General features: G+C 58.2%; 1 protein-coding gene across 1 annotated transcript in view; it reads left to right on the top strand.

Annotated features, from left to right (window-relative positions):
• The window catches only part of NCAN (neurocan), a 74,958-nt gene extending 61,841 nt beyond the window's left edge, over positions 1 to 13,117 (top strand). Inside the window, 7 exon segments of the mRNA XM_067560351.1 lie at positions 772 to 885; positions 2,381 to 2,539; positions 5,543 to 5,625; positions 6,518 to 6,662; positions 9,161 to 9,343; positions 10,203 to 10,358; positions 10,361 to 13,117. Of these exon segments, the coding sequence (XP_067416452.1) occupies positions 772 to 885; positions 2,381 to 2,539; positions 5,543 to 5,625; positions 6,518 to 6,662; positions 9,161 to 9,343; positions 10,203 to 10,358; positions 10,361 to 10,410 (890 nt within the window). The 3' untranslated portion in view covers positions 10,411 to 13,117.
• The last annotated feature ends 517 nt before the right edge of the window (positions 13,118 to 13,634 follow it).

Genomic DNA, 13,634 nt, shown 5'->3' with positions numbered 1-13,634 from the left:
AATCCCCTCCCATCGATCATCCAGCTAGCCCCGTCCCTGGCTCCCAGTTGTCTGTTTATCTCCAGCCCTGGGTCATTGTGTATTTATCCGTCCATCTGTCCACAGCCCTAGCTCCTACTCTGTCCATCTCTCTCTCTGTCCGTGATTTCTCTAAGGTGCCCGTTACCGCGGCATCAGAGCACCCCTGATAGCATCAGCACCATTGAGAGATGCCCGCACTCGTTTGTTGGAAAGGTGCCGTGACTCCCCGAATCACTAAACTAAGACCCTGGCGCAGCCCATCTGTGGGCAGCGAGGGGCTGCGATGGGCTGAGAACTGAGCTCCCGGCACCCACCCCTCCCAGCCCATACAACCTATGAGCTGCCTCCGCTGGCATCAGACTGGGACCCTTGAGGTTTCTTCCTTCCCGTTCTCAGGGCCTTGCCCAGCTGCAGAGGAGGGATCTGCTGGTCCCCAGCGCAGGGGGATTTTCTCTCTCAGGCGCTTGGCCAGCTGGTTCTTGCCCACATGCTCAGGGTCTAACCAGAACCACATCATCCCTCAGGCAGCTCCCCCGGAGAGTGCCACTGCTTTAACGCCCACACCATCAGCCTCCGTGTGGCAGGCAGAGCCGGCATTTGAGCACACGCATGTATGCATATGTGCATCTGTGTGTGTGTGCATATGCATGTGTGTGTGCGTGTGCACGCGTGTGTCTCCAGCACACGTCACTGCCTGGGAGGGGGCGTGTCGCTGCTGGGCCCTGAGCTGCCCCGGCTCTCTCTCGGCAGATATCGATGACTGCCAGTCCAGCCCGTGTCAGAACGGAGGCACCTGCCTTGACGAGATAAACTCCTTCATCTGCCTCTGCCTGCCCAGCTATGGCGACAGCCTGTGCCAGAAAGGTAAGAGCCAAGCAGTCCTGGCCTACAGGGTAGCCCTGGGAGCCCGGCTTAGCGACCCCACCCCTTTAGCAAGGTCCCCCCACAACGCGAGACTGGACGGAGTTAAATCAGAGAAGTTCCACATCGCGTCTGGGTCCGGAGGTCAGGGTGCAGAGTTTGGGGACAGGAGGAGGGGACCTAAAATCTTGGCGCTCAGATTCCACGGTGCCGAGTGCGTGATAGACAGACAGACAGATGGACAGATAGACACCCTAGGAGCTAGGATGGAGAGAGAGGCGGGGCGTGATCAGGATCTGGGGGTGGAGAGGAGAGGACGGGGTGGGGAACAGGACCCAGGGATGTGTGTCAGGGGCGGGTGAAGTCAGCTGTCATCAGTTCCCCCTGCCAGGCGCTGGCACCTCACCGAGCACTGGGTGTGTTGCAAAGTGAGTGTGGCAAAGGGGTTGTGGCGCCCCCTCCCTCCACGGCGCTCGCAGCACAGCATGGCACGAAAGGGTCGGGTCTCGGATCTGCCCTCCCACGGGCTGGAGGCAGCCAGAGCTGGACCGTGGGCTTGGAGCAGGGGAGCAGCAAACCCCCAGCAGGCTGAGCCTCCAGGGCGAGGTGTTGGTGCTGACACGGGTTCAGGGGAGGTGTCGGGGTCAGGCTGGGTCGGTTCTGGAAATGTCTGGATGCTCTCGGGTCAGGGTCAGGCCGGCCGGGCTCGGCTCAGGGCCAGGGCTGGGCTAGACTTTAAAATTGAGCCTGAGCTGCCTCTAGTTCGAAGTGAATTTCCGGGTGATTTGCGGTTCGTTCCAAACTGCTGCTCCGTGTGCAATTCAGAGCCTGCGTTTCCCCAACATCAGCCCTGCCCCACCTGCCCTGCCAGCCCCAGACCAAAACCAAAGAAAGAATCTTCCCTGCAGCGACCCCCGGGCCAGGAAACTCCCACATCCCACCTGGCTCCAGCCACCAGGCCCCTCCCTCGTCTCAGGTGCTGCCAGAGACAAGGACGCGTTTAATAAGATCCTGTGAGCAAAGCCCCAGCAATCAGGCCAGGGCATGAGTGTGCTCTGGCTGGCTGCCCCCCTCTGTGAGTGGGACTGTGTCACCCCACTGAGCAGCAGCGAGCAATGGGAAATGGGGATTTGCTGCCTTCCCGTATCACTCCTCCTTCAGTCTGTTCTGCAGGCTGTGGAAAATCCACCCGTCCCTGCCAAGCATTGATCTGACCCAGGCCCTGCTGGCGGCCTCCCTTCAGCGAGCGCCAGTGCCGTGCAGACCCTGGGGCTTCGTGACTCCTGCTTCATGACCCGGCTCATTGCCCCCATGTTACAGAGGGGGAAACAGAGCCACAGAGCAGGCCAGGGACTGAGCCACTACCACGCAGCAAGTCAGAGCTGGGCACAGAACCCGGGAGCCCTGCCCCCCCAGCGCTCTGACCTGGAGCCGGGAGCTGACGCTGGGTGCTGGGGGCATTCGCTAACCTACTCCGTTTCTCCCCCCTCGACGGCAGACACGGAGGGATGTGATCACGGCTGGCACAAGTTCCAGGGCCACTGCTACCGCTACTTTGCACACCGGCGCTCCTGGGAGGACGCGGAGCGGGACTGCCGCCGGCGCGCCGGCCACCTAACCAGCATCCACTCGCGGGAGGAACACAGCTTCATTAACAGTAGGGCGGGTGCTTCCCTGCTCCTGCAGCTTGTTGTGGGCCAGGGGGTGGCGGGGTGGAGCCCGGGGGCCAATCCTAGTGGGGGTTATTCTACACCTGTCGGTTAGAGGGTGATTCTTCACCCCAGTCGCTATACAGGTAAAAGCGCCAGGGTGGACGTGGCTGTACTGATATGACGGTGCCTGCACTGGTCTAGCACCTTCCTTCTCCTGTCCTGGGCCATACGACTGAGGAGGGTTGTGCTGCTTTCATGAGACCACGGGAGGGAAATACACCAGAGCCGCCCGCAGCCCGGTGAGAGTGGTGCCGCTTTGTAGTGTCAGCAACGCCGTGGGCCGAGCAATGCAGCAAGCCCCACTTCCTAGGCGGGCACCGGGCCCTCTAATCCTGCTGCTGCCGGGAGCACAAGGCTTGGGAGTGGTGTTCAGAGGGCGACGGTTTGCAGGGAACCAAAAACCGCCCCCCGGGAGGTGTCGCCATTGCAATTTTGAGGAAATGGCTCTAGAGGTGAATGGAAAGCTTGCTGATTCATAAGGCCAGCAGGGACCAATCTGACCAGTAGACAGTATAGTCTGGACTGGAACTCAGGGGACCTGAACTCCGCCACTGCCCAGTTGGGCGACCTTGGGCAAATCTCATCGCCTTTCTGTGCCTCAGTTTCCCCATCTGTCAGGTGGGGATAATGATCCTGACCTCTTTGTAAAGCACACTGAGATCGACTGATGAAAACGCTGTCGAAGTGCAGGGTATTGTTATTATATAGGCCGACCGCCTGCAAAACACAGGCCAGAGAATCTCACTCTTGCATGAGCCACAGAACGTGTGGCTGAGACGCCCCCTCTTGATTCAAAGACTCCAAGCGATGGAGAATTTCCCACCTCTCCTGCGGAGCTGATCCAATGGCTAATTATCCTTGCTGTTAAAATGCGCCTCTTATCTCAAGTCTGACTTCAACTCCCAGCCCTTGCATCATGTCCCACTTTTGTCTGAGATGAAAGAGCTCTCTTCTCTCAAGATTTTCTCCCCTTTGAACGGGGAACACTCCGAAATGCCCTGCTTCCTGCACACCAGGGGCGGGTTACACAGTGAGATGTGGGAGGTGGAACTTCTGCACTGGTTTGGAGATGAAACAAAAAAATATTCCACCCCAAACACCAACATTTTGCGGCTGCAAAATCGACCCTGGGGAAAATGAACTTTTGCACAATTGTGTGGGGTGGGAATTTTCATATGGTCCCAGGACTCGGTCTTGCAAAGTGCCAATCGTCCCCGACCCCGACTGGCCTCAATGGGGCTTATGGGTGCTCAAAGCGTTGCAGAACCACCCCTGAGATCTGAGCAATAAGAGCCGATGTTTCAAGTGGCAGCTGCCTTCATGATTTTAAAAATAAACTAATGTCAAAAATAAAATCCAAGCACGGAGTAATCCAGCTCTTCTCTGACGACAGAAAGTGGCAGTAGCCCTGGTGGACAGGATGTGCCGTATGATCTGCTGTCGCCACTGACCTGGCGTGAAATAAAGGAAAAACAAGCCAGGTGTTGGAAAACGGGGGAGAAAAAAGAGAAATTCCGAAGCAAAAAGTTTGTTTTGAAACAAAATTTCAGCCTTTTCTCAAAACAACACCTGGCCGGCCTGACGCCTCGGGGGAGCTTTCAAACCCGTTCGGCTCTGCTGATTCTCAGTGCTGAAATCTCCCACACCAGAGCAGCTCCATGCTTGGACCTGCTCTTGCTGAGAGGGGCCTTTCCCTGCCAGGCGTTCGTTGGGCCAAGAGCCACGGAGGTGCCAGCTGGGGAATTGTCATGGAAACGGAGCCTCCCGCCTGTTGGGGCGTGGTAGGGAAGTGGCGTGGGGCAGTAGCGGCCAGGATTGGTTGCTCTGTCGTGGGCGGTTCAGGGCTGTGCATGGAGTGAGTTTGCTGGGCCTCAGAGCACACACACCATAAAGCCTTTGTCCCATTGGCACCAATTTCGCCATCTCAGCAGAGAGGACAAGGGCTGTGTGGGCCACGGGGACTGACTGCCCCGCTCACCCCTCTAGGGCTCCCTCCAGTCTGGCCCATGGGCACGGGGCTGCCCCATTGCCCTGGGCCTGGAGCTAAGCAGAAGACTTCCTTCTCCATTGGCTCCAGTCCAGCCTCACGCGCAAACCCCTTTGGCTTGGCCAAGCGCCCGTTGCCTCCTCCAGATTCCTCCGCTCAGCCTCTCCCCTGCACACACACCTCCCGCAGGACACGAGAGCACGGCAGGCCCACAGTGCAAGCTCTCTTCCAGCTCTGACACAGCTGGAGCCCATCTGACCCCTTCCCCTCTCCCCATGCACCTGCCAGCCGAGAGCCCAGGTCCGCGGAGCCAGCCCTGTGCTACTTTGCAGGCCGGGGAGTCTGTTAAATGCTTCCTATTTACTCGGGCCATTTACATGACCAGCGGAGCGGCTGCTGCAGAGGGGAAATGAAGGCTGGACTCTTTTTTCTTTTTTTTGTTCAGTCTCTGCTCTGCCTTTCCATCCAGCGCTGTGCTAGTGGAAAAGGGATGCTCACTGCCGGTGCGGGCACGGGCTGCCCTGCCCTTCCTGCTGCTAGGAATTGGCTGGTCTCACGTCCCGCTAGGTGCTGGGCTGAGCCGTGGGAAGTCAGGGCACATTGAAGTCTGTGGATGAAAACCCATACAGACCCTGCCAGCAAAAGTGCCCTGGGTAAAGCCAGGGTGCAGCTGGTAAATCAACAGGTAAATATCACCCATCACTGAAATGCAGCCATCTCTGGGGTGGAGCATGGCACGCTAGCTGTCTAATATTACACAGCAATAGCAGCAGCGCTTGGTGTCAGGATCTAGCGCTTGTCACGTACCCTCCAGAAGCATTTCAGGTGATGTCTGCCAAGGAAAATGATTGGCTCTAGCAAGTGCTTTCCTGGTCGCGTTGCACAGCTGCTCCTTATGCAACGGCTGGTGCGCCAGTCCCTCTGAGACAGTTACGTGGGTCTCTTGTGTGACTCTCCTCAGGCTTTGGGCACGAGAACACCTGGATCGGGCTCAATGACCGGATTGTGGAGCAGGATTTCCAGTGGACGGATAACACGGGCCTGGTGAGTTCATAGTGCCTCTGGCAGGGAGCGCCTTTGCTCAGGGACCCTTCGCTGTCCCCAGTGTGGCATTGCCCTGGTCGAGCCAGGCTTGTCCTAAGGGATCAGGGTTAGAACATGCCTGTTAGCTGTTTGGGCCCAGCACCCATGTAAAGGGGAGGAGAGAGGGGATCCCCAGGGGACTGGTGGGGGGGTGAGTGTGCAAGGGAGGGTGTGTGTGGAATCACGGAGTGAATGTGAACGTGTGTGAGTCTGAGGAATATGAAAGAGGGCGGGGGCTGGGAGGCCTCAGAGTGTGTGGGGGGATGATGAGTGTGCACGAGCATGCACGTGTGTGCCAACGTGCAAGCGTAAGTGTGCACGTGAGTGTGCGTGTGCAGGCCTGTGTGTGTCCTAGTGTGTAAGCATGAGTGTGCACACATGTGTGACAGCATGTGACTATGCACGGGGGTGTGGGTGCAAGACAGCACATGTGAGCGTGTGACACAAGTGTGCTAGTCGCCCTGCAGTCCCACCCTGCCCAGCTAGCTGCCACCTGGGGGGGTGGGGAGGAGGAGGCAACAATCCAGACCGGCAGGAAGCCAAGGATTCAGCTGTCTGAGCAGGACACCACTCTGTGAGCAGCTGACTCAGTTTCCCTCTAGTTTCTGGGAGAGCCCCTAGATAAACCAGGGGCCCTGTCACGTATAAATGGAGGGGGGCACAGCCAGGGCCTACGGCAGCCCATGCCCTGCTCCAAGGGGCTCACACCCTGGCAGTCGCCCCCGCTTTGTGCTGCAGAGAAAGCGGTGCGGCGGGTCCCTGCCAGGCTGGCTGCTGCCCCGGCGGGCGGGTGGGCAGGGGCCCGCGGGCGAGGGGCTGTGATTGCCGCATTGGCTGTGATCTTCCTCCCCAGCAATACGAGAACTGGCGGGAGAACCAGCCCGACAACTTCTTTGCGGGCGGCGAGGACTGCGTGGTGCTGGTGTCCCACGAGATCGGCAAGTGGAACGACGTGCCCTGCAACTACAACCTGCCTTACATCTGCAAGAAGGGCACAGGTAACCCTGCCAGCCGCCCACAGCCCCCTCCTTCCTTCCCCCCACCCCCGGAGACTCTGGCTGGCTGGGGGGAGGAGGAGGCAGCTCCTCCTGGCCAGTGACCAGGGTCAGCCTCTGATTGGCTGAATGGGAAAGGGGTGGGGCCAGTGGAACTATAAATGGGCTCCGTTTGGTGGGGCTGGGCTCATTAGCTGGCAGGCGGTGGAGGTGGCTGGGAACGTGTATGGGTCAGGGCTTCAAAAGTCAGCCCCCACGGAGAGCAATAGGGAGTCCCTCCTCCCCTCCCCCACTGAGAGCGATAGGGAATTAAACTCACCCCGGTAGTTCTGCCTGTGGACAGGTCTGCAGCTGGAGAGGAGCTGGGCCAAGGGAGGCTGCGTCCTGCTGGCCTAGCAAGCTCCAGCAGTGACCCTTGGCTGTGCTTGCCTCAGGCCTCGGGCCGAGACTGGGCTTGTCTCAGCCGCGCTATTGAAACGGGGGTGACCTCCAGCCGCACTGACCCCGCAGCCGGGGGTGCCAGCCGGGAGCCAGAGTGGTCAGTGCTGCACGGCCTGGTGCAGGATGGGGCAGCCCAGGGAGGCTCACTAATGAGAAAATCAGTTTAGAAGTGGGAGGCGTCCACAAGGGTGTTTCGAACTCTCACTGTTCGTTGGGAAACTCACAGGACTTGGTGTCTCTCTTCAAGCCCCAGCTCCTGGAGTCATGTGAGGATCTTGGCTTTCTCTCTTCAGAAATGGCATTTTAGCCCTCTCAGCTATAGAGAAGAGCTGGAACGTGGGACTCCTAAAGTCTCAAATCTCAGCAAGCAAATGAAAAAGAAACAAAAAAAACTCCTTTTTTTTAAATATCCTGATTTTTAGGCCAATCTCCTGATTTGGGGGACAGGGATGAATTTTGAGGGTCTGTCAGTGACAGCCCTGCTGCCACTCATCCTAATCCCCCTCACAGGAGAGTTTTGCCGGAGTGATTTTATGGCTGTAAATCCAGAGCCCTGCCTCTGGGAGAGAGATTTCTGTGATGGCTCACGTCATCTCCCTGCAGAAGAAGGCAAATCAGATGCAGGCTGGACTCTGCATAGGAAGGGCCCCAGACACAGGTGGCTTTCCCATCCTCCTCCCCTTTTGCTGCCCTTTGAGCCCCTCGACAGAGAAAATGCAAATAACCTCTCTTAATCTCTGCTTTTTATACTGCTTAGTTCTTCCCCCTCTGCTTTAATTTGCTTAATAGGCCACCATTAAAACTATTAAGTTCTCATTCCTTATCTTGAAAGTTATATTAACCTCCAGCTGTTCATGCCGCGCCAAAGAAAGATGCTTCAAATTCCAGCCGCCACATGGAATGATAGATTGGTGCCGGTCAGGCCATTCATTAAATATGGAAATCCTCCACAACACCTTGGCGCACATCTGTCAACGGAGCCTTCTCCGTAGACTGGATTTATACGGCGCCCATCGGCAGCTTCCCGAAGCGTCATGTGTCACATAAGCAGTGCGCTGGAAATGTATGGCAGAGAGGGAGATGACGTCCGTATTTAATAGGGAGCCCAGCTGAGTGGAGAAAACCCAGGGGCTGTGAACACCCAGCGAGGAGTTTGACAGGACAGGGTGGCATGGGCGGATGTGCCCAGGTTCTGCTCTGGCTTCCCCTTTGGGCTCGGCCGTAATTGCAACTTCCTCTGGAGGCATCTGGTCTTGTGCACTGCTGGGGGCACGATTCTGGTGGCCAGGCCGGGGTTACTCTGCCAGCTGGCCAGGGCCCTGTGTGAAATGAGATGGTGCCGAGCTCAGGGCGCGTCTCTGGGTTCCGGTCCCTGCCCCGCCACCGACTCCGTGTGACTGTGTGTGAATCACTTAGGGTTGGATTGTTAAAGGTGCTGAGACCAGTGGGAGTTAGGCGCCTAGTGGGGTTTTCGGAAGACTCTATCTGCCTCTTTAGGTACCTAAATACCTGGAATGGTCTGGCTCTAGGCCTCTCTGGGCCTCGGTTCCCCAGCTGTACAATGGGGAGAACAGCCCTGCCCTGCCCTGCCGCAGGGGGTGTGGTGCGCATTGGCTCAGATACTGCCCAGACGTACTTTAGCGCCCCACCCGTGCTACTGGGTGCCCCGGACTGGCAGCCTCAGCGAAGCCCCTGCTTCTCCCAGCCCTGGGCGCCCCCTCCCAGCTCTGCCAATGCACCGTGGTCCCAAACCCAGCCCCCCTGCATGCTGAGTCCATCCTCCCGTGGGTCTGGCCAGCCCTCCCCACACTCCATGAAGATGGATGGGGGGGACGGCAGGGGGCCACTCTGCAGCTGAGTCCAAAAGTTGGTTGTTTGCAGACCGACGTGGCTGCCGGAGCCGCAGGTGCCTGCGCTTTGCCTGGTCCAGGGCTGCTCTGGTGTCCCGCCTACAGCCCCCAGGCCATGAGCCATTTGCATCGGATGGGGGGGGCACCCTCCGTGGCCCCCTCTTCCCCGGCTCTTGGCATAACCACACCCGCTGCCTTGCCCCCTGCCAGTGCTGTGTGGGCCGCCCCCGGCCGTGGAGCACGCCTTCCCCGTCGGCCAGCAGAAGGAGAAGTACCGCATCCACTCGACCGTCCGGTACCAGTGCGAGGACGGCTTCGTCCAGAGGCACGTCCCCACCATCAAGTGCCACAGCAACGGAAAGTGGGACAGACCCAAAATCCTCTGCACAAAACGTTAGTGCTGGCTCCCCATCCCTGCCCTGGGGGGCTGGCGGGGGAGGGGGACGCCCCCGCCTCTACAGACAAAGCCACCATTACTCACTCGGCGCTGCGGGACCTAGCGCAGGGCTTCTCCCTCTGGGCCGCTGCTGAACCAGCAGCTCACCCCGGTGGCTGTGGCTCCGTCTGTCACGCAGGTGAAACCCAGGGCACCTTCCCCAGGGCAGATCCCAGGGCATCTCTCCATGCTTCCACTGCCCTGCGTTCTCCAGTGGAGAGGGGAACCTTGCCTTGGAATGCTGAGCCACTGCTGCGTTCCGCCCCAGAAGTGGCTGCAGCTGGCCCGGAGCAGGGCCTGTCTTCACTGCAGATTAGCTCGAGTTACTCCAGCCGTGTGAGCATGACGGCGCCGCGCCCCCGGGGCTGGCGCTGCACAGCGGGATCGGGCGAGCAGCTGCCGGGAAGCTGTAACTCCTCCCCGCCACATAACTAGGGCCGGACGTCAGCAGCCTTCAAACGTTCGTGCGCGCCCGCACGGGCCAGCTCACTCCAGTTCCAAGCACCACTTGACCTGGACTAGAGCTTTGTGTGTGTGGACAGGAGTACAGGTGGGGCAATGCTTGGGCGAATCCTGCAGTGAAGACAAGCCTTAGTCTGCTGGTCCCATCCCAAAGATGCTACCTGTCACAGTCCAGCCGCCCCGGCCCCTTAGCCTCGCCCTGCAGCGCCTACACTGGGGTTGCCCCAGCCCTGGTACAGCCCTAGGACTCCTGACACCGGTTTGGCTTCAGCCCCTGGGGGGGCGGGGACGGGTGTGTGGCTTAGCCCTGCAGTAACGAGCCTCCTCCTTCTCCTCCTTGCCTCCGTTAGCCAGACGGTCCCACCGAACCCGGCGCCACCACCGCCGCCACCACAGCCACCCGCGCCACCACCACAACTCCCGCAAGGAGCGGAGAAAACGCAGGAAGCATCTCAAACTGGACTGGATGGAGGAAGGCAACTACTTCTAGGGGCCAGCGACGCGCAAGCACAAACTCCCCTCGCCCAGCCCGCCCTGCAGTGAGCCGGGCCCGTGTGTGTGATGGGGGAAGGCATCCTTTACTGACTCCCCAGCTCCCCTTTTCTAAACCCCTTTGCTTTAGTTCCTAGGACACCCCCAACCCTGTAGGCCAGTGCTCGTGTGTGTGTGTGTGGGGGGGACACACGTGTGTGTGCATTGGTGTCCCTCTGTGCGCACACACGGTGTATAGGGCCCGGCCTTGACCCTGCTCGGTTCTCAGCCCCGTCAGGAGCCGCCCAGCACCACGCCGGGTCAAGCTGTGGGGCCCCAGGCCGTCCAGGCTCCCATGGACGTCAGAGGCCAAGGCCCGGCTCCCAGGCGCGGGGCCTGATCTTCAGCTAGTGTAAACGGAGTCACGTCAGGGGCTCTCCGCTGATTCACACCAGCAGGGGCTCTGGCCCGGTTTGGTACGTCTACACAGCGAAACGGCAGCGGGGCTCAGAGGCCAGGCCAGCCACCTGGGCCCCGCACGGTGGGGCTAACGAACAACTGTCAGGCTGTTTTTAGCCCCAGCCCCACCAGCACGAGTGCGCTGACCCGGCCTCGGAGACGCGCTGCTGCGGGGTTGTGTGGGAACGGAGCCATGTCCACTGACTCCAGTGGGGCTGGGGGGATCTGGCCCATGTGCCCAGGGAGGCGGGACAGACAGGTCCCTTCCCCACCGTCTCTCTCGCCCTCCTTTGCTTGGGCTCCTCTGCTGGGCAAGACCCCCAGCATGACGCCACATCGCCAGTCCCACTGGTCTTCTGCAAGGGAGGCTCCAGCTTTTTAATAAACAACCTTGCCTTCCTTTTCGCCTCCTCCCCGAGTAGCAGGTCCCTATAGGCCCCTCCCTCTTCTTCCGCTCCTCCCCCAGTGGTATCTATCTTTCGTTATTTTCCTTTCGGATCCAGTGGTTTCCTGACTGGCTAGAAGGGCAGAAGCCCATGGCAGCAATGCACGCTCACATTCGCGGCACTGAAAAACGAATGTCCTTTCTAAAACCAAGGGCAGTTCCCGAACGAGCCCACATCAGGGTCCTACCTAGATGGCTGACGAGCTTCTTTCAGCTTTGGTCTCACCGACAGACCCAGAAAAGCAAAGCAATCCCAGCCACCAACAGGTTAAAACAATAATCAGCTTGGAATCCTTTTCTTTCCATCTGTCTTTAGTTTATTTGCTATCTTCCTTTCCACGGGGCAAGAAGCAACTGGTAGAGAATGTGTCGCATGAAAGACAAGGGGGAGCAGGTATTATCTGTGTCCAGTATTGCCCTGGTGTTGGGACTTTCCTCAATAGAAAACAAACAAACAAAAGGAAAAATCATCCCGGTTTCTGCGTGAAAACCCTCTGCGGGGTCTGTTCTCACGTTTCTGTCCCGTTCCCTTTGGATCTGATAGCGTAGGCCACAGAAGTCCCGGTGAGACTTTAGTTTTGTGCTGACAGTTCTTCCGGTCTCCAGCGCCTGCCCCAGTACAGACGGACCAAGGATCAAGGGTCTGCTTTTAGTTTTCCTTGCCATTTTGAAGCACTGACCTTACAAAGGTGACCTGAGTAATCCTGTCGGGCCAGAGCTCTGCAGGGGGTAAGTCAGCCCTGAAGTCAATGGAGCTGCACCAATTTATACCAGCTGCAGATCGGCCCATTGACTCCAGTAAAGCTGGGTTGATTTACACCATCTAGGACTCTGGCCCCATTGGCTTCAGTGGGACTACTCATGTGAGTAAAGTGACTCCGGTGTGTAAGGGCTAGATGCTGCCGCCATCACTGGCGTTGCCTGGCTGATTTCAGTGGGGCTCCTCCAGGAATAGGGAACGTGCCCAAGGGGTGAAATTCAGCTGCGGACAGAGGTCAGCGCAAGGACACTGCATCAATCCCAGCTGAGCGCTTCCCCTTTTTCAGGGTAGCACCTGGAGCCCCCCGCTGAGATTGGGCCCCCTTGTGCCGGGCACTGTCCAGCCACCGCGAGAGCCGGGCCCTGCCCCACGGCGCTCCCAGCCTGCACAACCAAAGGGCAGGCCATGAAGCAGAGTCCCCGGGGGGGGGGAAGTGACTCACCCAAGGCAGAGGCAGGCCTGGACCCCACCCCCCACATTCTCCCCAGTCCTGTCCGCTACTAGACCACGCTGCCTCTCCTAGACATCCAAACGGGAGCTGGCCTGTTTGACACCAAGCCGGGGTGCGTCGGCACCTGTGCGGGAGCTGTTCTTTCCAACTCGAGTGGCCGCGCCTGATCGCGCTAGTGCACGGAAAATGGCAGTGTAGCCACCCGAGTGTATACCTAGGGTCTCGGCTGGGCTCGTATTCGGGCCAGCGAGCCCATCTCGCCGCCAGCACCGCCGCGGCTCATGGGACATTACACCGCCAGCTCCATAGCAGACATAGTCTTGCATGGTGCACAGGTCTTGTGCAGGGCACCCCGAGGTTGGCAGAATCAGTCCCATTGCCTTTGCAGGATTGAGGCCCTTCCGGTTTGTTTTGGGGTCGTTGGGGGTTTTTTTTTGTTTGTTTGTTTTGTTTTTTCTGTTTGTCGTCATTTATTCAGTTTGATCTGGTGTGTGCATGTGTGTGTGTGTGTGTGTGTGTGTGTGTGTGAGCCTGTGTAATGACACAGCCGGCCGCTTTCCAGTCTCTGCTGTTTGCGATGTGACCGCGATGTCCTGTATCCCCCGCCCCCAGCCCTCCCGTGGCATTTCTGACACGCTGCGTTTCTGTACTGCTCGACATTTTAATAAATTTTTTTAACAGTTCATAAGCCCCTGAAAGCTGCTTTTTATTATTGTTATTTGTATTTTTGGCCTTCCGTTTCCTTTCCCAGATGCAATGGCACAGCTGAGACTCCTGGCTCCTGCGCTCGGCTAATTTAATGCTGTGGGGGCATCTTTCTGCAGCTAATTCCAAACGTCACTGCTGCTGCCGCTGGATTGCTGCCGCACACAATTCTATTCTGTCCTTCTTTTCGATTTTTTCCCCCTGTCTTCCCATTTCCATTTAAATGAGCCTTAAAAAAAAAATTGGATTTTTTTTTTTTTTTTTTTTGGCTGTTCCAGCCTAAAACGCCAAAGAACTCCAGCTGAATTGGCTTGAAATGTCTCCAGATCTAAGCACGGAATAGTTCAGGCTAAAAGAGAATTGACACCTGCAGCTGCTCTTCTTGGGTGCAAAGTAAAGGTCCTGCTGTCTACAAGTGCCATGCAGGAACTGCACAGCTAGGGGGTTTTACTGCCCCACAAACGACTGGGAGAGAAGCCCCCCCAGACCCCCAAG

This window comes from Emydura macquarii, unplaced genomic scaffold, assembly GCF_026122565.2.
Source record: "Emydura macquarii macquarii isolate MOO-44397 ecotype Brisbane River unplaced genomic scaffold, CSIRO-AGI_Emac_v2 contig_306, whole genome shotgun sequence".
Classification (NCBI taxonomy): domain Eukaryota; kingdom Metazoa; phylum Chordata; order Testudines; family Chelidae; genus Emydura; species Emydura macquarii.
The sequence above is the reverse complement of the archived record's forward strand: the minus strand, read 5'-3'. Positions and strand labels throughout refer to the sequence as shown.